General features: G+C 31.7%; 1 protein-coding gene across 5 annotated transcripts in view; it reads left to right on the top strand.

Annotated features, from left to right (window-relative positions):
* The window catches only part of SPOCK3 (SPARC (osteonectin), cwcv and kazal like domains proteoglycan 3), a 653,697-nt gene that overhangs the window by 283,179 nt on the left and 346,180 nt on the right, over positions 1 to 24,338 (top strand). For all 5 annotated transcript variants that reach the window (XM_031941447.1, XM_031941445.1, XM_031941446.1 and 2 more), the window contains one exon: positions 16,859 to 16,973. In XM_031941447.1, coding sequence (XP_031797307.1) covers positions 16,859 to 16,973 — 115 coding nt within the window. The remainder of the gene's footprint in view (positions 1 to 16,858; positions 16,974 to 24,338) is intronic.

The raw sequence follows: 24,338 nt of genomic DNA, 5'->3' as shown, positions 1-24,338 counted from the left end.
TGGAACTCATTTTTTAAAATCTGTAAAATAAAGAAGGTGATTTAGATGAGGGAGTTGATTTAAATTCCTTTCATCTTTACTTCTAGGAAAATATGATTTTGAGCATAAATAGACCCATTTAGTGTATGGTTCTGCCTAACATACATGGTTGTTCTGAGGATCAAGTGAGCTGATGTATGTTAAGCAGAACATAAATCTTAATTACTGTTATTATTCTTAATATAGCCATTTGACATTCTCTTTTTCTTATGCATTTCTCAAATTATGTGCTTTCTCTATCCAGACAGTAAGGAAAATGATCCAAAACCATTTTGTAGCAAATCCCTTTCCCCTTTGCATCATACTCCTTGGAAAATCCAGCAAACCCACTCATATGCTGGAATTACCCATATAAAACAAATCAAATGAAAAAAAAATAGATACATACCCTAGGTATTATAAAAAGACTGAAAGTACAGAGAATTAAGCAGTAAGCATCTGCACCCTTCTAGGTAGAATTTCTTTTTATTCACTAAACCACTAGAATAAGAATGAGTTCCCACTCTTTCATATCTGAAAACATGATTGCTGGCAATGTACTTAATGTATACTTAATATTAACATTGCACTGCATTCAAGTATAGGAATACTGAAAGATATAGAGGAGCTTTAAACCAGTGCATCTCAGAAGTGATATGGACTTTTTAAAAAAAAATGAAACTATGATCAAAGATTTTATATTGTTGGTTATGCTATCTTTGAGAGATTTTGTGTATATATGTGCTATGTAATATGCATATGTAATTCCTTTGTGTATGTTTTTTATAGCTTTTTATTTTTCCAAATACATGCAAAGATAGTTTTCAGCATTCACCTTTTTGAAATCTTGTTTTCCTATTTTTTCTCCCTCCCTTCTTCCTTTCCCCATCATCAAGACAGCAAGCATTCCAATATGAGTTAAACATGTGCATTTCTTCTAAAAATATTTCCATATTAATAATGGTGCCCAAGAAAAATCTGATTAAAAAAGAAAAAAAAAAAACATGAGAAAGAAAGAAAAAAACAACAAGCAAACAACAAAAAAAAATTGAAAATACTTTGCTTTGATCCATATTCAATTGCCATAGTTTTCTTCCTGGGTATGGATGGTCCTTTTCATGACAAGTTTCCTAGGGTTATTTTGGATCACCTCATAGTTGAAATTAGACAAAAGAGCAAAATCATGGGAGTGAGAAAGAAAAAAAAAAAAAAAACAGGAAAAATAAGTGAACATAGCATATAGTGATTTACATTCACTCTCCATAGAATTTTTCCTGCATGCAGATAACATTTTCTGTCCAAAGTCTATTGTTAATTGCCTTGGATCATTGAACCACTGAGATGATCCAAGTCTTTCATAGCTGATTATCACACATTCTTGCTGTTGCTGTGTACCATGTACTTCTGGTTCTGATTGTTTTGTGTAGCATTTATTCATATAAATCTCTACAGGCCTTTCAAAAATCAACTTTTTCATAATTTTTTATAAAGCAATAATATTCCATTATCTCCATTTACTGCAACTTATTCAGCCATTACCCAACTGATGGACACCTAATAATTTTCTAATTCTTTGCTACCACAAAATGAGCTGCTAGGAACATGTTTGCACATGTGAGTCCTTTCCCCTCCTTTATGATTTTCTTTGTATATAGACCGAGGAATGGCACTGCTAGGTCAGAGAGTATGAACAGTTTTATAACCCTTTTGGCATACCTCCAAATTGCTTTGCAGAATGGTTGGATCATTTCACAACTCTACTAACAATGCATTAGTATCACAGTTTTCCACATCCCCTCCAACAATTATCATTGTCTTTGTCTGTCATTTTAGCCAGTCTAAGAGTTGTGAGGTGGTACCTCGGATTTGTATTAATTTGTATTTTTCTAATCAATACATATTTAGAGCATTTTTTATATAACAATACATGTATTTATTTTCTTCATCTGAAAGCTGTTTATTCATATCCTTTGACTATCAGTTGGGGAATGAGTTGTATTCTTATCAATTTGAAAAGGTTCTTTACATATTTTACAATAATATTCTTTACATATTTTACAGATGAGACTTTTATCAGAAACACTGGCTGTAAAGATATTTCCCCAGTTTCATATTTCCATTTTAATCTTGTTTCTCTCGGTTCAGTTTGTGCAGAACTTTTTAAATTTCATGTAAGCAAAGTTGTCCATTTTGCCTTTCATAATGTGTCTGTTCTTATTGGGTCATAAATTCTTCTCTTCTCCAAAGATTTGATACATAAATTATCCCTTACTCACCTACTTTGATGATTGTATCATCCTTTATGCCCAAATCATGTATCCATTTTGACCTTATTTCGGCATGGGATGTGAGATACAGGTCTATGCCTAGTTTGGGGCATTTTCCAGTTTCTCCTGATATTTTTATCAAATAGTGAGCTCTTATTCAAGAAGCTAGAGATTGGGGGTTTTATAAAATACTAGATTACTGTGTGGAATGAAGATAAAGTGAAGAACTTCCAGGAATGTTTAAATTCCTTTTCTATATTTTATTTTTCATTATTTCTATGTCCCTGTGACCTGCATAAGTATGTTATGTGTTAGTCAATATTTACTTAAACTTTAGATATATTTGCTTAACCTGAAATGATGACATTTATCGCCATTCAATGTCATCAATATTTAGACTATTGGTTGAATGTTGTTAGTTTAGTAATCTAAATTTTGGAGGTCTGTTGGCCCCCATATCTAACATTCAATTAAGGGGAGAGGGCACCTCTTTTCTTAATGCTCCCCAACCTATGATGTAATGCTTTGTAACCAAACCTATAAAAACTGTATATCTTTCCTAAATCATTAGCCCTTCTACCGTGAGCTTTCTTTTCTTTTCTTCCTCACGGTAGAATTGCTCATTTTCATGAGAATCTATTAATAAACAACAACTTTTCTGCTTTTTACTTAGAGAAGTCTCTGAGTAGTCATTTTTGCATAGGAGTTCTATCCCTCACATTACTATAGGTCTTGATCATTGTGTTGTATGTATCTAATCTATTCTACTGATTCAACAAATTTTTTTTTAGCTTGTACCAAATGGTTTTGATGACTACTGCTTTATAATATAGTTTTAGGTTTGGTACTGATAAGTCATTTTTTTTTTTGTATTTTTTTCATTGATTCCCTTAGTATCCTTGACCTTTTGGTCTTCCAGATAAATTTTGTTATAATTTTTTCTAGTTTTATGAAATGATTTTTATTGTACTTATTTGATTATATATTTAGCTTTAACAATGAATTTAAATAATCATATATTTAATTTTATTTCTAGTTCTATAAAATATTTTTTGGAAGTTTTATTGGTATGGCACTGAACAAGTTGACCAATTTAGGCAAAATTGTCATTTTTATTATATTACTTCGGCCTAGCAATGAGAAATTGGAAATTTTCCAATTGCTTAGATCTGACAATATTTATGTGAAAAGTGTTTTGTAAGTGTGTTGATATAATTCCTGGATTTGTTTTGGCAGGTAGACACCCAACTATTTTATTTTGTCTACAGTTAGTTTAAATGGAATTTATCTTTCTATCTCCCATTGATGGGCTTTGTCAGTAACATGCAGAAATTCTGATGAGTTGTGTGGATTTATTTTATATCCTGCAAACTTTGCTAAAGGTATTAATTGTTTCCAGTAAGTTTTTGGATGATCTTTAAGATTCTCTAAGTATATCATCATATCATAATCAAAAAGGGACAGTTTTATTTCCTCAGTGCCTATTCTAATACCTTTAATTTATTCTTATCTTATTGTTAAAACCAACATTTCTAGTTCAGTGTTCAATAAAAATTGTAATAATGGGCATCCTCACTTCACCCTTGATCATACTGAGAATGTGTGCAACTCCCCTCCATTACAAATAATGCTTATTGTTAGATTTAGAAAGATACTTATTTTAAGGAAAACTCACTTTATTCCTGTGCTCCCTAATGTTTTTAATAGAAATGGGTGCTGTATTTTGTCAAAAGCTTTTCATGTATCTTTTGAAATTATCATGAATTTTGTTGGTTTTGTTATTGTTTGGTCAATTATTGAATCAGCTCTGAATCCTTGGTACTAATTCCACTTGGTCTTAGTGTATTATCCTACTGAAAAGTTGCTGTAATCTCTTTGCTAATATTTTATTTAAAATTTTGCATCAATCTTCATTAGGAAGATTGACCTGTAATTTTCTTTCTCTGTTTTGATCTTCCTGGTTTAGGTATCATGACCATATTTGTGTCATAGAAGGAATTTGAAAGGATTCCTTCTTTACATATTTTTTTCCAAATATTTTACATATTATTGGAATTAATTCTTCTTAAATATTTGGTAGAATTCACTTGTGAATCAATCTAGTTCTGGAGATGTTTTCTTAGAGTATTTATTAATGGTTTCTTCACTTTCTTTTTCTAAAATGGAACTATTCAAGAAATTTATTTCCTCTTCTGTTAATCTGAGAAATTTATGTTTTTGTAAATATTCATCCATTTGAGGTAGATTTCCAATTGGTTTTTAGTCTGTTTCCCTGTCCCTGTATTGAATATAATTTATTGACTTTATAATTTTATTGCATCATTGTCTAAAAAGAAGGCATTTACTATTTTTTCCTTTGTGCATTTGATTGTAAGGTTTGTATTATCCTTCTTTTCTTTCATACTTATTCATTATGGTATCAAACTGTTAGTAAAGACATAGAATATTGTTTGATTTTTAGTTCCTAAATTATTCACTTCAATATATTATTTACATTTTCATGTAGTCATTTTTGACTTGGAAATAGTTTAAACTATTTACATTCAAAATATAATTAAGCATAACTGTTTACTTTGTCATTGTGCATATTTTATTATTTCTTTTTCTGTTCCCTTTCTGTTATCCAAAATTATTTGGTTGCTCTGTTTCTCATATAAATAACTAAAAGAAAGCACATATCTTTCCATCAATATAGATAGGTAGAAATAAATGAATAAACAGATATGTGTGTGTTAAGCTTCTTACATATGGATTCTCTAGAAAAGAAAACACAAAAAGGGGATTTGGTCATATTAAATTAAATTGATTTCTTTTGGCTGTTGCTTCATTTTCATTGTGTTTTGGTCAATGTTTTTATTCAAGGCATTATACCTTTTTGCTCCCTCCAGACGAAAACACTCTTGATTTGTAGAATAGTACATCTATAATCTCTTGTTATACTTTTCTCTCTGGAAAAGCTGATAAGCTATTATAGTCTCCCTTCATCATGGTCATCCTACTAGTGAAATTGGATAGCCCATTCATATTTCAATTACAACCTGAGACTATATGGATTTTCTAAGCCTCTAAGAAGGGACATTTTAGCTTTCCATAAGGGCAATGTCCTTGTTGCAAAAACTGTATGACCAACCTCTTTTCAGGTTGTCATTGTGAGCTTTGTTTAATGAATACAATGAGTAAGGATTTGTTGCAGAAGGGACATTATATATATTGTAATAGTCATACTTGAGCAAATCCCAGAATTGAGAAGTGATTCTTTTTTCATTTAACCTAAGGCCATGAATCATTGAACTCTGAAAAGTGAGCTAAGTCATTTCTGTTATCCAGCATAAAAGTATAAAGAATCCAACAAAATTTAAAAAAAAAAGATTCTCAACTGGATAGATTATATTTATTTTATTATATCTCTCACATATCCTTGCCTTCAAAGGCAGCCAGTACCTTCAATAAACTCCTGATCACATGTTCCCTAGACTTTAAATAGTGTCCATGATGGCTTGTATGTTTTTCTTCTTTCTCTTTTCTGATTCACCTTCCACAACTGGTAAATTTATTTTCCAAAATTATAATTCTCTCCTTCACATCCCTTTGATCAAAGCTCACCAATAGCATAAAGCATTGTCACCTCTGGTGTAGAAAATCTTCCATATTATTATTTCTATCAATATTTCTGGACTTCATTTATGCTATTCCCCTTACACATTTTATATTTCTGCGAACTGGCTGATTTGCTGTTCAATCTGATAATTCAAGTAAGCAGTGTTCCTATCAAATAAAGGTAATGATGTCTAAGTATGATGGACTTGATTATTGGATCTCCATTCTTATATTTTCCATTTATTTTCCAGGTATTTTGTGTTTTCTTATTGGAGTAGAAATTCTTTAGCCATTAGAATTTAACTCCTGGAGGAGGCATCTTTTTTTTTTTCTTATTAAATGTCCTATAGACATTTGCAAAACTTATTATGTGCTAGACACTAATGGATCTTGGACATTTTATAAGAAAACAATAGACATGTGTAGGTAAATTCTCTAGCAAAATAATTTACTCAGTGGGTTGATATAAATTGTTGCTAGGTGAGTGAATAGTTCATAATAATTGAGAGCAGGTTTTCTTTGTTTCTAATCTTTTGGGGATAGTTTCAAGAAATTCTTTTTTGAAAATAGTACTCTCAATCTTAATACAGACTTTTAAATCATATTTTAAATGCCTTTTAAATCCTTTAGTATTTTTAACATAAATGATTTGTAATATAAATGATATTTTTTCTGTAATTTGCTAAAATCATGTAGGTTTTGTTGTTTTCATCATTAATGTTTATTATGTTAATTGCTTTCAAAAGCTTAAACTATACTTTCAAACTTGTAATAATTCCAACTTAGCCATAAAAAAAAAAAATTGTTTTAAAGCATCAATTTAATTTACTTGCTAATGTTTTATTTAACAAATTTGCGTCAATTTCCATTACTACTACTGATATAAAGTTCCCTGTCTCTACTTATTCTTCGTTGGCTTGAGACACAGGGCTGTTCTTATCTCAGAAATTGAGCTTGGTAGAAATCTAATTTTTTTTCTTTTTTTTTTTTTTGTGTTTTTGTTTGACTGATTCTTGAAGTCTTATTAAGTCATTCACTTCCATTTGTTCAATTCTAATTTTTAGTGTATTATTTTCTTCAGTTACCTTTTTAGCTCCTGTCGTATTTGGCCAACTGAATTGTTTTGTTCATTTCATTTTATTTTCCATTTCACAAATTTTGTTTTTTAATGAACTGGTATCTTTTTCATATCTCTTTTGTAAGACATTATATACTTTTCCCATTTCATCAAATCTATTTTGTAGGGAGTTATATGCTTTCCTCATCCTTCTTGCAAAGACCTCATTTTCTTTTTCCAGTTTTCTTCTAACTCTCTTCTAAGATCATTTATGCAATCTTCCAAGAAAGCTTTGTGAAATGGGAAGCAGCTCATATCTTCCTTTGGGCCTTGATCTGAAGTTGATTTGCCTTTAGGAACTTTAGGATTTGAGGTCTATTTTTCTCTGTATATATAAAAGCTACCTAGGATGAGAGTTCTTTTTGGTTTTTTGCTCATTTTTAAAAGGCTTTTGTAATGTTCTTGTTTCAGTTTTTTGGGGGTCTCTGGGGCAGCCTTCTTTTCAGTTCAGTAATCACCACAAGAGTAGTTACCCCAAGTTAAAGTCCAAATCCTTTATTATCTTCTTCAAAATCTTGTCTCCTTTCCTGGGGCCCAGTTAGCTTTTTTAAAGGCCTTCCAGAGTCTTGGTTTCAGTGGAGAAAATGCAGGAGGACAGACCTGCCACCACAGGATGTGGAATGAATCTGAGTCCAAGGGCTTATGTTTCAGCCTCCAGTCTGCTTGTTTTCCCTAGCTCTGAACGAATTCCACCTGGCTTATATGTTCTATACTGAGTATAAGGAAACTATTATTTGTTGTAAGGTTAAATCAATCATGCCAAACTTAGAGAATTATTAAGCACTATGCTAAACTAGACAATCATTGTCTCATCAATTCCACTGAATTAACACCTTGTAAGAATCTTTGTTTCAGAGTTCTGGCCAATAACAGCTCTTAAAGAAAAGGATGTGTGATTCCTGATTTCAAGAAATTATTCCCTATTCCCTCTCCAACCTTCAGTTATTTCTCTTATAACAAAATGGCATTTATATGATGTTTTAAAATTTGTAAAAAATACTTTACATTCATAATTCCATTTGATTCTTGAAAAAAGTGGGTAGATACCAAAGATGTTGTTGTACAAATATTACAGATGAAGAAACTGAGTATTTGAAGTTAAACCATAAAAACATGGTCTTACCATGGCTATACACCTAATCTCACAGTCAGAGATTTTCTAACTATGAATCCAACATTGTAGGCAGTCTTAAAGGCCTGTCTTATGTAACAACTGTTTATCAAAGTTAAATACAGACTACAAAAAAATCTTTGTATATTCTTAGTACATGTAAATATTGAATCATTATTTGCTCATTGCCTGTTATTCAGTTAAAAAGAAATAGTGTTTGATTACTTTATAGGGATGACCAACTTTTGTTATTATGAAAATTGATAATATAACCTTTATATAGTATCTACTATGGGCCAGGCATTGTAATATGCATTTTGCAAATATTTCATTTTATACTTCAACAATTTAGGGGAAATATATTATTATTTTCCTCATTTTACATTTGAGGAAACGAAGCAGCAATGTCATATATCCCAAAGCAACAGAAATTTCCAGGGAAGGGTGGGAGATTTGGCAATATGAACCATATTAATATTGTTATTGTTATTATACATTCAGTCTCATTTCAATACTCATCCTTATGGATCATCTGCTTTCATGGTTTCTTGATGCATTCTTTTCTTTCAATAAAAATTGTTTTTCTAGGTCATCTTTTTTGCTTGCTTACTTTTTTATTTAATCCATTGTTTTCATGAGAGAACTTCCCTTGAGAGAGTAAAATATAACTAGAAAAATAACATGATAGAACACGAATGATATTCATTTGTGGTTTTCTGAGTCAATACAGAACCTGCAGAAATCTATTTCTATTTGAAGTTGACATGATACATAGTTTACTCATCTTGATAACACATTCTGAATGTAATTGTGGCTCCCTGGTTTATGACTTAGCTAATATCAGTAATAGTTGGAAAATATCTTTGCATTTAGCTAATCGTCTAAATTCAAAAGTACAAGTGAATGAATACATAATTTTAAATATATTGTAATTTCATTTAAATAACATCTTTCTGCATGTTAATATTATTTTAGGATTTCTAGATTTCTAGAATTATCAATAAAATTAATTTAACCAAAAAAGTGCTATATTATTTTATTTTTCCAATTTAATGTATTTTAGTAAACCCACTTAAATTCAATAAGCATGTATCCAGCTTCTATTATATCCCAGCAACTGTGTCAAATGTTGCAAATGATCTTCATCCTACAGAAGTTTTTACTTCTCTTATTATAATTCTATATTATACCTTGAATTATAATTCTATTTTGTATAATTTTACATTAAACTTATTTCTAAATATTTCTATAACTTCCAAACATTGTGACTCATCAAGTATTTATTGTAATAAAGAAGAGAAAAGGAAGGAATAGTTCAACAAAATGATCAAATCAAATCATTCTCATGGTTCTCTTATGTTTGCAAAGAAGGAAAAGAGGAACATTTTTTCAACTCTTTTCTGCTTCCAAGTTTAAATACAACATGGCACACACAGCATTCTCTTTGTATTGTAGTTATGCTCACTTTTTATATTGTTTTACTATGTTTGCTGGTTCTTCTTTGTTCATTTTGCTTCAGTTCAGATAAATCTTTAAGTGCTGTTTTTGTTCATGATATCTATTGTTTCCTTCAGTGTGGTGAGATCCAATTTATTGTTTACCATAATTTATTTATCCATTTCTCAGTTAATAAACATATAATTTTTTAGTTCTTTTCTACTACAAAAAATCATATGCACATACATACACACATATATATGTATACACACCAATGTAAAAATGAATGTCAAAAGGCATAAGCATCATATAAATATAAACAATGCTACCATCAGTGTCGAAACATGATTATCTTTATTCAGCATTAGCAGTTTTGATGATATCCAACTTTTGTCATATCTAGCAAATGAATAGTTTGAAGTAAAACCTTAGAGATGTTTTGATTTATAAAGTTAGTGACATAAAACAATCTTTTATAGTCCATAAATCTTTTGAGTATTATATTTTGTGTACTTATCTTTTGAGCAATGATTCCTGATCATATTTATTTAATTTTAATGCCTTATATATTTTTTAATATCATACCCAATGAGACAACTTAGTATAGTGGCTAAATAGCTGGTTTTAGTGTCAAGAAGACCTAAGTTTAAGTTCTGGTTCTGACATACTAAATATGTAGGCCAGGACAAATCATCTGATCTCTCAATAACCCAAGAATTTTCTATGATTATAATTTGTCGAAGAGAGGTACAAGTTTAGATGAAATAGGAACTTTCTTATCAGGACTTCACTATCCCAATGCAACTAATACTTCAATTTAAAACAAGAATTTAAATTCTTATCATATACTTTTGTAAAGTTTGTGCAAAGATTTCTGCACCACCACCTTTTATTTTAGCCTATTTGCCTTGGATTTCATTCATTTACAATTGTCCTCTTTAATTTTTTTGTGATTACCATTATCTCTTATTTGATGGACAATTAAACTTTTAGACCTGTGAAAAACAAATATGACTTGGAACAGAACAGGTACCTTCTGGGACAACTAGAGAAATCCAGAACAAACACCTCAAAATGGAGGAATAACCCATGTGAATATAAATATCTTTAGGCTATCTCCATTGAAATAGCCAGCAGAGAGCCCTGAAGCCAGCTAGGTTCTGAGTTAGCATCAACCTGAACAGGAACTTTCACCTTCTGTAATACATGTGTTGGGGGGGAGGATAGGAGCTGGAAAGCTGGGCACAGCTGTGCTACTGAGTTGCATTTCTGGGTGAGAAGTAACCAACATACCCACCAGTGGGGCAGAGTGGCTACAAACTGGTGGCACTTAAGAGAAGTTTGGAATTCTTGGTTTTGCGTTCCAGGCTGGAAGGAAAAAAAAGTAAAGTGAAGTCAGAGAGACCATCTTTCTCCCATCCCAAGACTAGAGATACTTATACTAATAGGATTTTATTTTTTTTTTAAAGTGATCAGGTAAAAGTGAAAAAATTCAATCAGAGAAAGTTACTATGTGAATAGGAAAGACCATGGTTGATCTTGAGAGGAGGGCATTGAAGTTTAAAAAGAAAAAAAAAAAAAACAATTAAAAATGCTTTCTTATTCCAAAGAGTACACTTAAATGGTTACCTGCTCAGAAAGAACTTATAAAATTCAAAAAAACTTTAAAAATCAAATGACAGATACTGAGAGTAACTAAATAATAATAATAAGAATGATGATAACCACCTAAGAAAGACAAGAAAGTCAGCCAAATAGCAAAAGAGAGCCATTTTCTTAAGGAAGAAAATAAGTCTTGGAAAATTAGGATTGGGCAAGGGAAAAACAGTGAAGTTATGAGAGACCAAAAGTAACAAAACAAAATATAAAGAATTAAAAAATAGAAAAGAGAGTGAACCATCTTTAAGGGAAAAAAAATCAAAGATACACATGTGCAGAATAAGTCAAGAAGAGAATAGAGAAAACATAATAATTGGACAATCTGAAAGCTATGACCATAAAAAAGAACTTTTGACACAATAATACAGAAAATGATTAAAGAAAATTGGTCTGAAGTGATAATATAATTGGGGTAAGTAGAAATAGGAAAAAAAATACATGGGTTATCACCTCAAAGAGATCCAACGTGGAAAACATATAGAACAACATTACTAATATTTAAAATCCCCAGATAAAAGAGAAAACTTTACAAGCAGCAGCAACAATAACAGCAAAATTAAATATGCTGAAGCTGCAATTGTAATTTATCAGGATTTATCAGGAGCTTCAATGAAATTCTGTAAAACCTGAAGTATTCTACATCAATCAAAAGAACTAGGGTTACAAATTTAATATAATACTGAAAGGAAAAAATGGACATTCTTTGAACTGTCAGATTCTCAAGACTTTGTCTCAAACAAGCCTGAACTCAGTGGAAAATGTAACATGTAAAGCCAATGTTAAAGACTAAATTAAAGAGATTCAATAAGGACAAACAGCTTATGTTTTATATGTGAAAATTTAAACCATATGTCTAAGATTGATACTGGTTATTGGGAAATCCAAAGGAAAGATTGAGGTAGAGTTGAGTATAATGTGACTCTAAAAAGCAAAACTGACTACTGATAGTATAAAATATTTAGGAATCTATCTGCCAAGGGAAAATCAAAAACTTTATGAGCAAAACTACAAAACACTTTCCACACAAATTAAGTCTGATCTAACCAACTGGAAAAATATTAAATGCTCTTGGATTGGGCGAGCAAATATAATAAAGATGACAATACTACCTAAACTAATCTATTTATTTAGCGCTATACCAATCAGACTCCCAAAAACTATTTTGATGACCTAGAAAAAATAACAACAAAGTTCATATGGAAAAACAAAAGGTCAAGAATTTCAAGGGAATTAATGAAAAAAAAAAATCAAATGAAGGTGGCCTAGCTGTACCAGATCTAAAATTATATAATAAGGCAGCGGTTACTAAAACTATCTGGTATTGGCTAAGAAATAGACTAGTTGATCAATGGAATAGGTTAGGTTCAAAGGACAAAACAGCCAATAACTTTAATTATCTAGTGTTTGACAAACCCAAAGACCCCAGTTTTTGGGATAAGAATGCATTATTTGAAAAAAATTGCTGGGAAAATTGAAAATTAGTATGGCAGAAACTAGGCATTGACCCACACTTAACACCGTACACCAAGATAAGGTCAAAATGGGTTCATGACCTAGGCATAAAGAATGAGATTATAAATAAATTGGAAGAGCATAGGATAGTTTACCTCTCAGACCTGTGGAAGAGGAAGGAATTTATGACCAAAGAAGAACTAGAGATCACTATTGACTACAAAATTGAAAATTTTGATTATGTCAAATTGAAAAGTTTTTGTACAAACAAAACTAATACAGGCAAGATTAGAAGGGAAACAATAAACTGGGAAAACATTTTTACAGTCAAAGGTTCTGATAAAGGACTCATTTCCAAAATATATAGAGAATTGACTCTAATTTATAAGAAATCAAGCCATTCTCCAATTGATAAATGGTCAAAGGATATGAACAGACAATTTTCAGATGATGAAATTAAAACTATTACTACTCATATGAAAGAGTGTTCCAAATCACTATTGATCAGAGAAATGCAAATTAAGACAACTCTGAGATACCACTATACACCTGTCAGATTGGCCAGAATGACAGGGAAAGATAATGCAGAATCTTGGAGGGGATGTGAGAAAACAGGGACACTGATACATTGTTGGTGGAATTGTGAACACATCCAGCCATTCTGGAGGACAATTTGGAACTATGCCCAAAAAGTGATCAAACTGTGCATACCCTTTGATCCAGCAGTGTCTCTACTGGGCTTATACCGTAAAGAGATACTAAAAAAGGGAAAGGGACCTGTATGTGCCAAAATGTTTGTGGCAGCCCTGTTTGTAGTGGCCAGAAGCTGGAAAATTAATGGATGCCCATCAATTGGAGAATAGTTGAGTAAATTGTGGTATATGAATGTTATGGAATATTATTGTTCTGTAAGAAATGACCAGCAGGACGAATACAGAGAGGATTGGTGAGACTTACATGAACTGATGCTGAGCGAAATGAGCAGAACTAGGAAATCATTATATACCTCAACAGCGATACTGTATGAGGATGTATTCTGATGGAAGTGGATTTCTTCAACAAAGACAAGATCTAACTTAGTTTCAATTGATCAAGGATGGACAGAAGCAGCTACACCCAAAGAAAGAACACTAGGAAATGAATGTAAACTGCTTGCATTTTTGTTCTTCTTCCCAGGTTATATATACCTTCTAAATCCAATTCTACCTGAGCAACAAGAAAACTGTTCGGTTCTGCACACATATATTGTGTCCAAGATCTACTGTAATCTATTTAGCATGTATAGGACTGCTTGCCATCTGGGGGAGAGGGTGGAAAGGGGGGAGGGGAAAAATCGGAACAGAAGTGAGTGCAAGGGATAATGTTGTAAAAAATTACCTTGGCATGGGTTCTGTCAATAAAAAGTTATTAAAAAAAAGAATAATATATGATGATCAATGCTGATGGATGTGACTCTCTTCAACAATGAGATGAACCAAACCAGTTCCATTTGTTCAATAATGAATAGAACCAGCTACACCCAGTGAACGAATTCTGGGAATTGAGTGTGAACCACTACATAGCATTTCCAATCTCTCTGTTTTTGTGCACCTGCATTTTTGATTTCCTTCCCAGGTTAATTGTACACTATTTTAAAGTCCAATTCTTCTTGTGCAGCAAAATAACTGTACAGACATGTATACATATATTGAATTTAATTTATACTTTAACATATTTAACATGTATTGGTCTACCTGCCATCTGGGGGAGGGGTTGGGGGGAAGGAGGGGAAAAATTAGAACAAAAGATTTTGCAGTTGTCAATGCTAAAAAATTACCCATACATATATCTTGTAAATAAAAAGCTATAATAAAAGAAAATGTCTTTAATAAAAAAAATAAAAAAATAAAAAACAAAACTGTCTAGGAAAATGTAAAAATAGTAAATATGCTATACAGATGAGGTGAGAGAGCAAGAATCAATACAGAGGAATTAAATGAATGAAGAGAACAAAAATCTATTTAGATCAGGAATAGGTTAAAGAGGGAATAATGCATACACACACTGCGTGTGTGTGTGTGTGTGTGTATAGTTGACTATATGTCACACAAGTCTACACAAGTGTGTAGATTAATGAGAAAGGGATGTAGAGTGAAGGAGAAAATAAGAAAGGGATGAAATGAATGAAACAAATGTCAGGTAGGTTAAGTAATAGCAAGGGAAATTAAAGCACAGAATTAAAGTAAAAGTTATCAGGGATAGGAAATAAATTATACACACAAATCTACTAACAGTGATCAGGAGTAAAATTTATTAGAAAAAAAAAAAGTCGAGGTAGTAATCATTGATCTCAAAGTCAAAGGTTCAAGAAAGAAGTTTACATTATGTGTCATATTAATTTTGTTTTAGCTGTATGTATGTATGTGTCCATGTATGTATGTAGTTATATTTATGGTTTTTGTATGTATACACATGGGTGTGGTTGCGGGAGGGTTGGTAGGTATGGGTGTGGGTATGTGCTTGTATGGCTGTGGGTATGTGCTTGTATGCATGTGTATCTGTGCTTAACTATTGGGGGAGTAAAGCAAAAAAAAAAATAAAGTAAAAAGTATGCAGCAGAGAATAAAAGAAAATCTGCAAGGCAGCAAAGAAAAGATGGATAATTATGAATATAATGGTTTCCATTATTATATTACTTTCTTGAAATGGAAATTTATTCTTACATATTTTGAATCTTCCTTGATGAGAACATGACAAAATTTTTTTGGATTTTCCTTTTTCTATTTTCTCTTATTTTGCATTTATTTTAAATAAAAACATTAAAGAATTTTTTTTTTTAAAAAGAAATGTTAGAAAGAAAAAAAAAAAAGAATGAGTCTTGAAGCTTGCCTGACTACCCTGGTTATCTGTGACCTCTGCTATTTAGATCATACATTAATTTTCTGCTTATCATACTATGTGACACAAAATATTTCTATAAATTCTTTTCCTAGCAGTTTTCTGTTTTTCCCAGAAATTCTTGTCCTATAATTTATGGATATTTTGTGCATATATAATTTTCTCTTATTATACTGGAAATTCTACTAGGGAAATTTTATGCATCTGTTTATCCACATACATATAGATGTATGCACATATGTTTATATATTCACTATACCTAATACACATATTATGTATGTATAAAGATGTACATCTTACATATCACATATATGCATTTGACTTATGTATTATCTTTGATCTTTAAATATCTATCTTTACTTTATATTTAAGTCTTCCTGGCAAAGGGACACTAACTTCTTAAATTAGTCACATAATGAAAGTGACTCATTCTCTAGCAGCCAGAAACATCTTGATGAATGAGAATATGTGTAGTGAATGAAATCTGAACTTGATTTTTGAAAACTGCAAAAATATGCAAGCCTGGTTGATTTCCCTATTGATCTGAAGGAAAATCCAATCCTTCATATGGAGAAAATTGCAAATATTTATGCACTGTGGGCTGTTTTAAACCATGCCTTGTTCATTTGATGGTTTTAGTTGGGTGTCCCAGATTAATAATATGTAATCTATGGGGTCAGTATGTTTTAAAGTATATTCTTTAGTCTTCCTCTTTTCTTTCTACTATGGAATAGTTTTACAAAAGGTGAGGAAAAGTATACAGGATTTCAGTACAATTTATTCTCTTTATAACAGTAAAATGTAGGTTTTAATACCTATTCTTCTGTACAAATTATTGACCAATTTAAAAAAATACATTTGGTTTTCTGGACTTAAAAATGCAATGAATAGCACTCTGTTCCATAATAATAGTGATCTAGAATTTGCTTTGACTGATAAAATGAATGGTTTTTGCAAACTTCAGATGATCAGTACCTCTCCATTCTGCTGATAAAGGCATTAATTCACTTTCAAGTAAAAAAGGTGGTTGACATTGAACACCTGTGGACAAAAAAAAAGTCAACTTTTAAAGTAAAATTGTAGTTAAACTTCATAGCTGTATTTTAATTTAATCTACTGACATGATATCTATATCCCAGAATATATATTCCATGAGGTCACAGACTGATTTTATATATATCTCAGCTATCACAAAACTGTGCATAGCAAAAGCAAGGACTTTAATGAAATTAAATCCTGTAATTATTTTATTTGAGCTGAACTATCCATTTTAGATAAATATATTATTAATATTATTAATGTGTTTTCTACATTTTTTTTTAGCTTTAGACCCGGCTAATGATCCGTGCTTAAAGATGAAATGTAGCCACCATAAAGTGTGCATTGCCCGAAATCCTCAGACAGCAATTTGTATTAGTCACCGGAGGCTCACACACAGGTAAACAGTGTTAAAGTAAATGTCATTAATTGGATGCACTTTTTAATCACAATTAGAAATTAGAAATATTCAATAAGTACTGCTACCTTTTTATTCATTGTTTATTCATTACAGGACCATGTTTTTCCCCCTAGTAATTCATGATTGTAGTAACTACCGAGTACTTGATAACTAGTTTTATTATGGGATTTTTTCACAGATTATGAAATAAATCATGAAAAAAATAGGCCAAAAGCTGAGTTTGATACAATGTTTATTATTACCTTGAGAGTTCAATGGAAAGAAATATGAATTGATATCATCCTATCATAGATTATTTCTATTTCAGGAATAATAGACAAAGATAATGATATTTTAGAATCAAGATCAAAACTAGGCCTAGACAACAGTTAAGAAGTCTTTTACAAAATATTTATTTTATAGTTATTGAAACGGAGGTCCTTGGAACTTAAAAATGAGCAGCAATAAAAATTAAATATTTGTGATTTTAATATCCTTCAAGATAAAAGAATTTTAAAAATAATGAAAAGCTAAGTTTGGAAATGTGAAAAAATCACAGCTGTGAGATTCTGATGCAAGGAGGTGCCAAAAGAATTTGAAGTAAGCCAGTGTCAGTAATAAGGCATATTGGACTAGGAGTAGTAAACTTCATTTAAAATAGAGCTCAAAACAGATAATGATTGGTGCAGTTTGGGAAGGATTACAAAGATACATAATCTTAGTTCAGACTACAAAGTTCAGGAATCCAGGAAAAGTGAAGAATTTTTTTCAATATTTTTGTTCTTGGCTTTCTTCAAGCACATGCTAACTTTTTGTATTAGATATATATTTTCTTTGTTTCCCTATTTGTAGTAGATGCTACCCTTCTCTTCTCTGCCTATTTTCTACAGCTGGACAGTTTCTACTGCTGCTGAGTTATTATTCTTCATGGAATAGTCATCTCTAAGCAGATGTAGATAATTCTAAACAAGAGAAGGGGAAAGGTTGATTCCTGCAGAGGAAAGCATCATCAGCTGTTTTCAAATAAGCTGCATAAATTACTCATGTATCCAGATAGCATGTAAGAGTCAAATATGCATGCATAAGTGTAAAGGGAGTGGAGAATGTTGAGACAACTTTGGGAGAGACAAAATTCTTCTTCTCTGAATTGGAAAGCAAGTGATGAACAATTTACTTTTAGGCACATGATTTTACTTAATTCTCAAATAACCTGGAGAAGTAGATATTATTTTTTGTTTATTTTACAAATGAGGAAAATTAAATAATTTGATCAGCGTCACAGCTTCCCAACTTCATTTTTCCTAACCCAAATAGCTAAGTACTTGTCATGAGAAGGGACATAACTATATTTAAAAATATGTTCTCTTAGTTAAAATAGAGTTTCATTTTTGTTTTTCCCACTATGACATTTTCCCTCTATCCTGTTCATTGACCTACCTATTATAACAAAGACATTTTCTTAAATTATAAAACATAGGGGATATTAGGGAGGAAAAGATCAATAGATCAAAAACACTGACATTTTACATAGTGTTCCATATGCATAGATCTCCCCACTTTGTTAAATAATACAGATAGGGGGAGAAGATATCTTCTCATATCTCCTTTTGGGATATATATATATATATATATATATATATATATATATATATATTATTTAATCAGTTTTCCATTGTAAAACAGTTAGAAGCACCAGAGTAATTCATCTGAGATGATAGAAAAAAACCTGAAAGGTCAATCAGATACTAATTTTTTAAAATCTCAATAATAATGGATGCACATATTAGAAGTTTACAAAGTAATTGAATTATATAATTATTATTGGCCTTATTTTTGCAATAAAGAACCTAACTCAAAGAGTTTAAAGGATTTGGATGCAGATTATATAAATTAAGTCTCATTAGTGGGATCCAAATCTGGGCCTGCTAATTCTTAGTCCAGTCATCTTTAACTCAATTACTCTCTGTAACTGCCTCTTTAAATAGCGAATTTTCAATAGACAGTGTGAAATATATTGACCTATTATCTAAAGGTAGTCAATATGTTATAAGAAAATATTGGCCTTTTGTTAAAAAAGAGAATAGATTATAGTGAAATTGAGCTCTAATACTTTGTGACCTTTGGTATATCACTTTACTTCTCTGGATCTCAAACTCTCTTCAGCTGCAAAATATAGAATTTGGGTGAGAGGGTATTTAGGGCCCTTTAAAATTATTTTAATTTATAATTCTAGAGTTGATCCTTCCTAGGGTCATTCTACCCAATATATATTCTTAAAATTTACATTGAAAACTCTTATATTTCTCTAAATAATTTCTAAATATCCTAGTATTGTGCTATTGGTGATTTGTGAGATGGATGAGAAAAAAAATGGAATTTTCATCTTGTAATAGGTCTGATAAGGAAATGAAAGGACTACTTTATATGATTTTAGTTTTTCTGCTTCCACTGAATTGATTTCAGAAGATAAACCTCACTTGATTTATTCAGCATCAAAATAGGATACAGGTTGGAGTGGATATTAATTTTTTTCCATCACCCTATTTCTGCCTCTTACACTTGAGATATTTTTCCAAATGGAAAAAAAGCATACTTAATGTGATAAAAGCTAAAGATCTGTGAATCCATTTTATTTCCTTTTTTTTCTGTTTCTGATCTTGAAAATAACTAAGTACTGTTTTTATTTTCATTTTTATATAAGCTGTATTCAATAAATAATGACTTCCAAGAGATTGATATTTCATTAGTATTTTATTTGAATGGACCATTGGATATAATTACAAAACGGGATATAATAAATGGAAATGTTGAGTAATTTTGTTTTTAAGAACAGAGAGTCAATTATTTGTGGATAACTTCAGAAGAAAGTTTTCTTGACTAGAATATTATGGCTTGTCTGTATTCTTCCATAGTTCAAAACTCTGATTGCATTGACATGGGTATGCTTTATATAAATTAAATATTATTTCTTCGTAGGCAGTCTTCTTTATTAGTTAGTATGCTCTCTTCCCTTCATCTCTGTCCTCTTTCCCCAGAAAACAGCCCCTGTTTTTTTATCTTCTGATAGCTATTTAACCCTGAGCTTTTTAAAAATGAATCTGCCTGCTTCTGAGACAAGAAAAGATAAACCCCATTGTAGATATGGTACTTTAGGCATTTCTATATTAATATAACTCTAGTTGTGTTTTCCATCTGTCTCTACTGCCCTCCTCCTGAACCATGTATATTGGTACCTCACTGTAGCATCCTTTGGAGTCAGGGCCATTATGTAGTCAAAAGACCAAGCTGAACAAAAGTTATTTGGGATTTTAGATATTCAAAGAAGAGGAACCTAAGCAAGAATGAGAATTGTAGGCCTGGAGGCCATTACTGGATCAAGAGGCAAAGTATGGCATCATATCAAAGGAATTGGATCATGTAGCTGACTCAGTCTGTCCTCCCAAAGCTTCTACAGTAGGCCTTTGACTTTCTAGCACTGATGTTCCAGTAGTTATCGGTACTGACTCAGCTATGCCCATGAGAACATGAGAACAGCTATGCCCCATGTCTTTATGTATGTACTTATTAAAATGTAAAATTATTAGGAATGGGGATTTGTTTTAAGTTTTTCTCTATCTCTAATGCCTAATACAGTGTTTGCAGAGAGGGGGTGCTAAATAAATGATAATTGATTGATGCATGTATATGGTTTTCTATTTTCCAAAAGACTACTATGTTTGTGGGGAAATTATTTTTTCTTTTCTTTTCTTTTCTTTTCTTTTCTTTTCTTTTCTTTTTTTCTTTTTCTTTTTTTTGCTGAGGCAGTTGGATTAAGTGACTTGCCTAGGGTCACACAGCTAGGAAGTGTTAAGTGTCTGAGACCAGATTTAAACTCAGGTTCTCCTCATCAGGGCTGGTGAGCAAGCTATTTTTCTTTGCCCTTTTAAATAACTGAGTATGAAAGAGCAAAAGAGGATCTGTTTAGATGAGGGAGATACTATTATGTTCTGCCTTCCTCTTCCTTTCCACCAGTTGCAAAATCTTGAAAATCAGGAACAAAGGAGTCTACTTGAAAGAGTAAGAATCAGAAACACAGACCTCAAATAGTGTAAGTGGCAATTATCTTTTTTAAAACTTATATATCATTAGTTGTTCATTTATTCAGTACTTATAAGCTCAAGTTCAAAGATACCAAATAATGAGTATTAAAAGTTGAAGTTTTATGGGTTTATATTCCTTTCTCAGCATTTATCACTAGCATCACAATACCTTGTTTGGTCAATCAAAGTGGAATATATAGACCCATACATATGTGCTTAGACACATGCTCTTGAAAACATATGTACTTGAAAACATTCATGAGTAATTTCAAATTGCTTTGTCTCCAGACACTTGTGATAGTGCTAGCTTTCTGTTCTAAAGCCTTATGACCACCAGTTTATACCAAAGAACCTTTCCAAGCAATATGGTGTCTCTTGTAATGAAAAAAAGGAAATATGTTTTAATTCTTGCCAATGTGGTACAAGAATGGACTTTTTAGATGATACAGAATGAAAGTTGAGGTTGCCAGACTCTAGACATGACCTACTTTTTATAGTTACTCTGGGAAAAGTTTTGTGAATGCTTACTATCCCCTTATGGCAGAGAGTTTCTTTTTTAATTGCTTCTTGTATTGTGAGTAAGAAGCCAGTTTTTCATGTTCCCTTTGCTGTGTGTATGCAGCTGCACATAATTAACACTATTTCTAGATCTCTGATGTTGGCACCAATCAATGCAACTGATATTAAAAGACAGAGTGTGGGCATAATAAGACATGGTAAGACTGAAAAAGTTGTTGTTAAACAAAACTAGCCATGTTAATTTCAGTATTATTTATAGCAGGGAATGGAAAAAAATCAATGCCCTCTGCAATGAGAGAATGCTTCAATCCTGCTAAGAAAGCATTAGGAGTCCCAGATCTTTGAAATAATTACCAGAAAATGACTTACCAACAATATATCTATCATTTTTTTGGTCTTCTCATTCATATCTGATTCCTTGTGACCTTGTTTGTGGCTTCCTTGGCAAAGATATTGGATCAACTTGCCATTTTCTTCTCCAAATCATTTTTACAGGTGAGGAAACTGAGGCAGTCAGTCATGCTATTTGCCCAGAGTAATACTGCTAGTAAGTGTCAGAGACCAGATTTGAACTCATGAAAATGAGTCTTCCTGACTCCAGGCCTAAAATTTTATCTACTGTACCACTTACCTGCCCTTGATGTAGAACATTTTACCAGATATCAATTTAAATTTGCCTGGCCTTAGGCAGTCTTGGAGAACAGGGACTTTGAAGGACTAGATGAAAGAGTATTTGTCATAAGCATGATAAAAATGAAAAAAATTCCCTGATCAAAATATGAGGAGCTTAGCATCCTGCAAAGGCCACATTTGACCTTTGCTCAGAATTTGTTTCCTACTACTTAATGTGGGGAGTATTTTCAGAAAGAATAGAAAAAACTGAGGGACTAGTGAATAGGCCAAAAGTGGCTTTGACTCATTGTTAAGAATTTAAATATGATTTCTGAAGTTGAAATTTAGTACAAATAACCTTTAAAACAGAGAAAAATAAGCATGATTTGTAGAAGAGATCCAGAAATAAAGATATTGTTAAACTTTCTACATCTTTTTTTATATTAATGAGTATATAATAGCTAAGGTAGATATGCTTCCTGATCTCATTTATCAAAATCGCCATAGCCAAGACTTGAAAGATTCTTATTTTGAAGTTTAATCATATAAATCAAGTGACAAAATTAGGAAAATTCTGTTCCCTGATGTAAGATTACCTAGGGAAAGAGGATAATGTAACTCAAGAAAGGACCCAAATCAATGAAAATTGTGTAATCCCAAGGAGCTAATTGATTATTTTATGTCATACATCTTTAACTGATAATTAAGAATAATTCTGCATAGAATATTCACTTCAATTCTTGCTCATATTTTAGAAAGAGAATAGAAAAACTAGTGAGCATTGACAGAAGTTCACAGTGGTGAAAGGCTTTGATCCTGTTAGACTGTAAATTCCATGAGAACAAGGGCCATCTTTTGCCTCTTTATGTATCCCCCTGTGCTTAGCACAGTGCCTAGAATAAAGTGAGTGCTTAATAAATGTTTTGTTTGAGGAATGAAGGAAATGATTCTGGTGAACTTTTTAACTTAGCCGTTTTCAAGTTTAGAATGACTATCTGAAAGATTAAGATCAGAATTTGGATCAGGTTTTAGATCTGGATGGAATTTTAGAGGTCATCTAGTTCAGGTAATCTCATTTTATAGATGTGCAAAGGTAGGACTAGAAGTTAAGTGATACTTCAAGGTTAGCTAGTAGAAATTGGCATTAAAAAGATTGGCTCTCACATGGCAAAAATGCAAGGAATAGATGGGGAATTTCAGCAAATATAGCAGGAGAAAGGATATCATCACAATTAGAGTTATGTAAAGGTAGAATTAGTTCTCTTAAATGTTAGTACTCTATTTTTCTCACTCACCTTCAACTCCCCTATAATGAAAGCAAGACCTAAAAGATGATTAACCATGTATGTTGTATATTGAATCAAAAAATCTAAAGCTGGATTTCAGATGATCCAACCCCATCATTTGATTTTTTGTTCTTCATTCTCAGAGCCAAAATTAAATTGGCATATTGGTGTCAGTGTAAAATGTGACCACACTCTATCACAGATTAGGGACAAATAATCTACATAAACCCTTGGAGTAGTCTTTAAATTTATACATCTCCCTTTGTTTTTGAGCTATCACAATTTTGTTTTGGTCATATAGCACACTTTCTTTGATGAGAGCATGTCTTTCTGTGTGTGAGTTGTTCTGTGCCAATGATTTCCAAAGTTCATCAGAGAAATCTTGAGAGTACACTTATGTTGCTTCTTCTGAACTCCATGAGAGTTCTTGCCTTGGGGAAGTTTTCTGTAAAACAGTATTTTAGGCAAACATAATTTTGATATTTGTGCAAGATGGCCAGTTCCTTGGATTTGTGCTTTCAGTATTAGTTTGAATTTTTGGCAGTTAATCTGAAGTAAGGTTCTTAATGTCCACTATCTTATTTTACTAGATGATCTTCAGAATCTTCCTAAGACAATTCAAATGAAAAGACTCGATGATTTAAATGATTCAATTTCCTGGCATGACACTGTTAATACTGTCCACATTTCAGAGACACATAACAATGAAGTCAACAAAATGGCTTTGTAGAACTTCAGTTTGAGAGGTAGATTAATACTTTTTCTCCCGCATTTTTCCTTTGGAGCCTTCCCAACACTGAGCTAGCTCTGACAATTATCATCTTCTGTCTAGTTCTTGGAAAGAATACTGCCAAGGTAACTGAATATAT

Source organism: Sarcophilus harrisii, chromosome 6 (genome assembly GCF_902635505.1).
Source record: "Sarcophilus harrisii chromosome 6, mSarHar1.11, whole genome shotgun sequence".
Lineage (NCBI taxonomy): Eukaryota > Metazoa > Chordata > Mammalia > Dasyuromorphia > Dasyuridae > Sarcophilus > Sarcophilus harrisii.
Note: the sequence above shows the minus strand (reverse complement) of the source record. Positions and strands in the feature narration are given on the sequence as shown.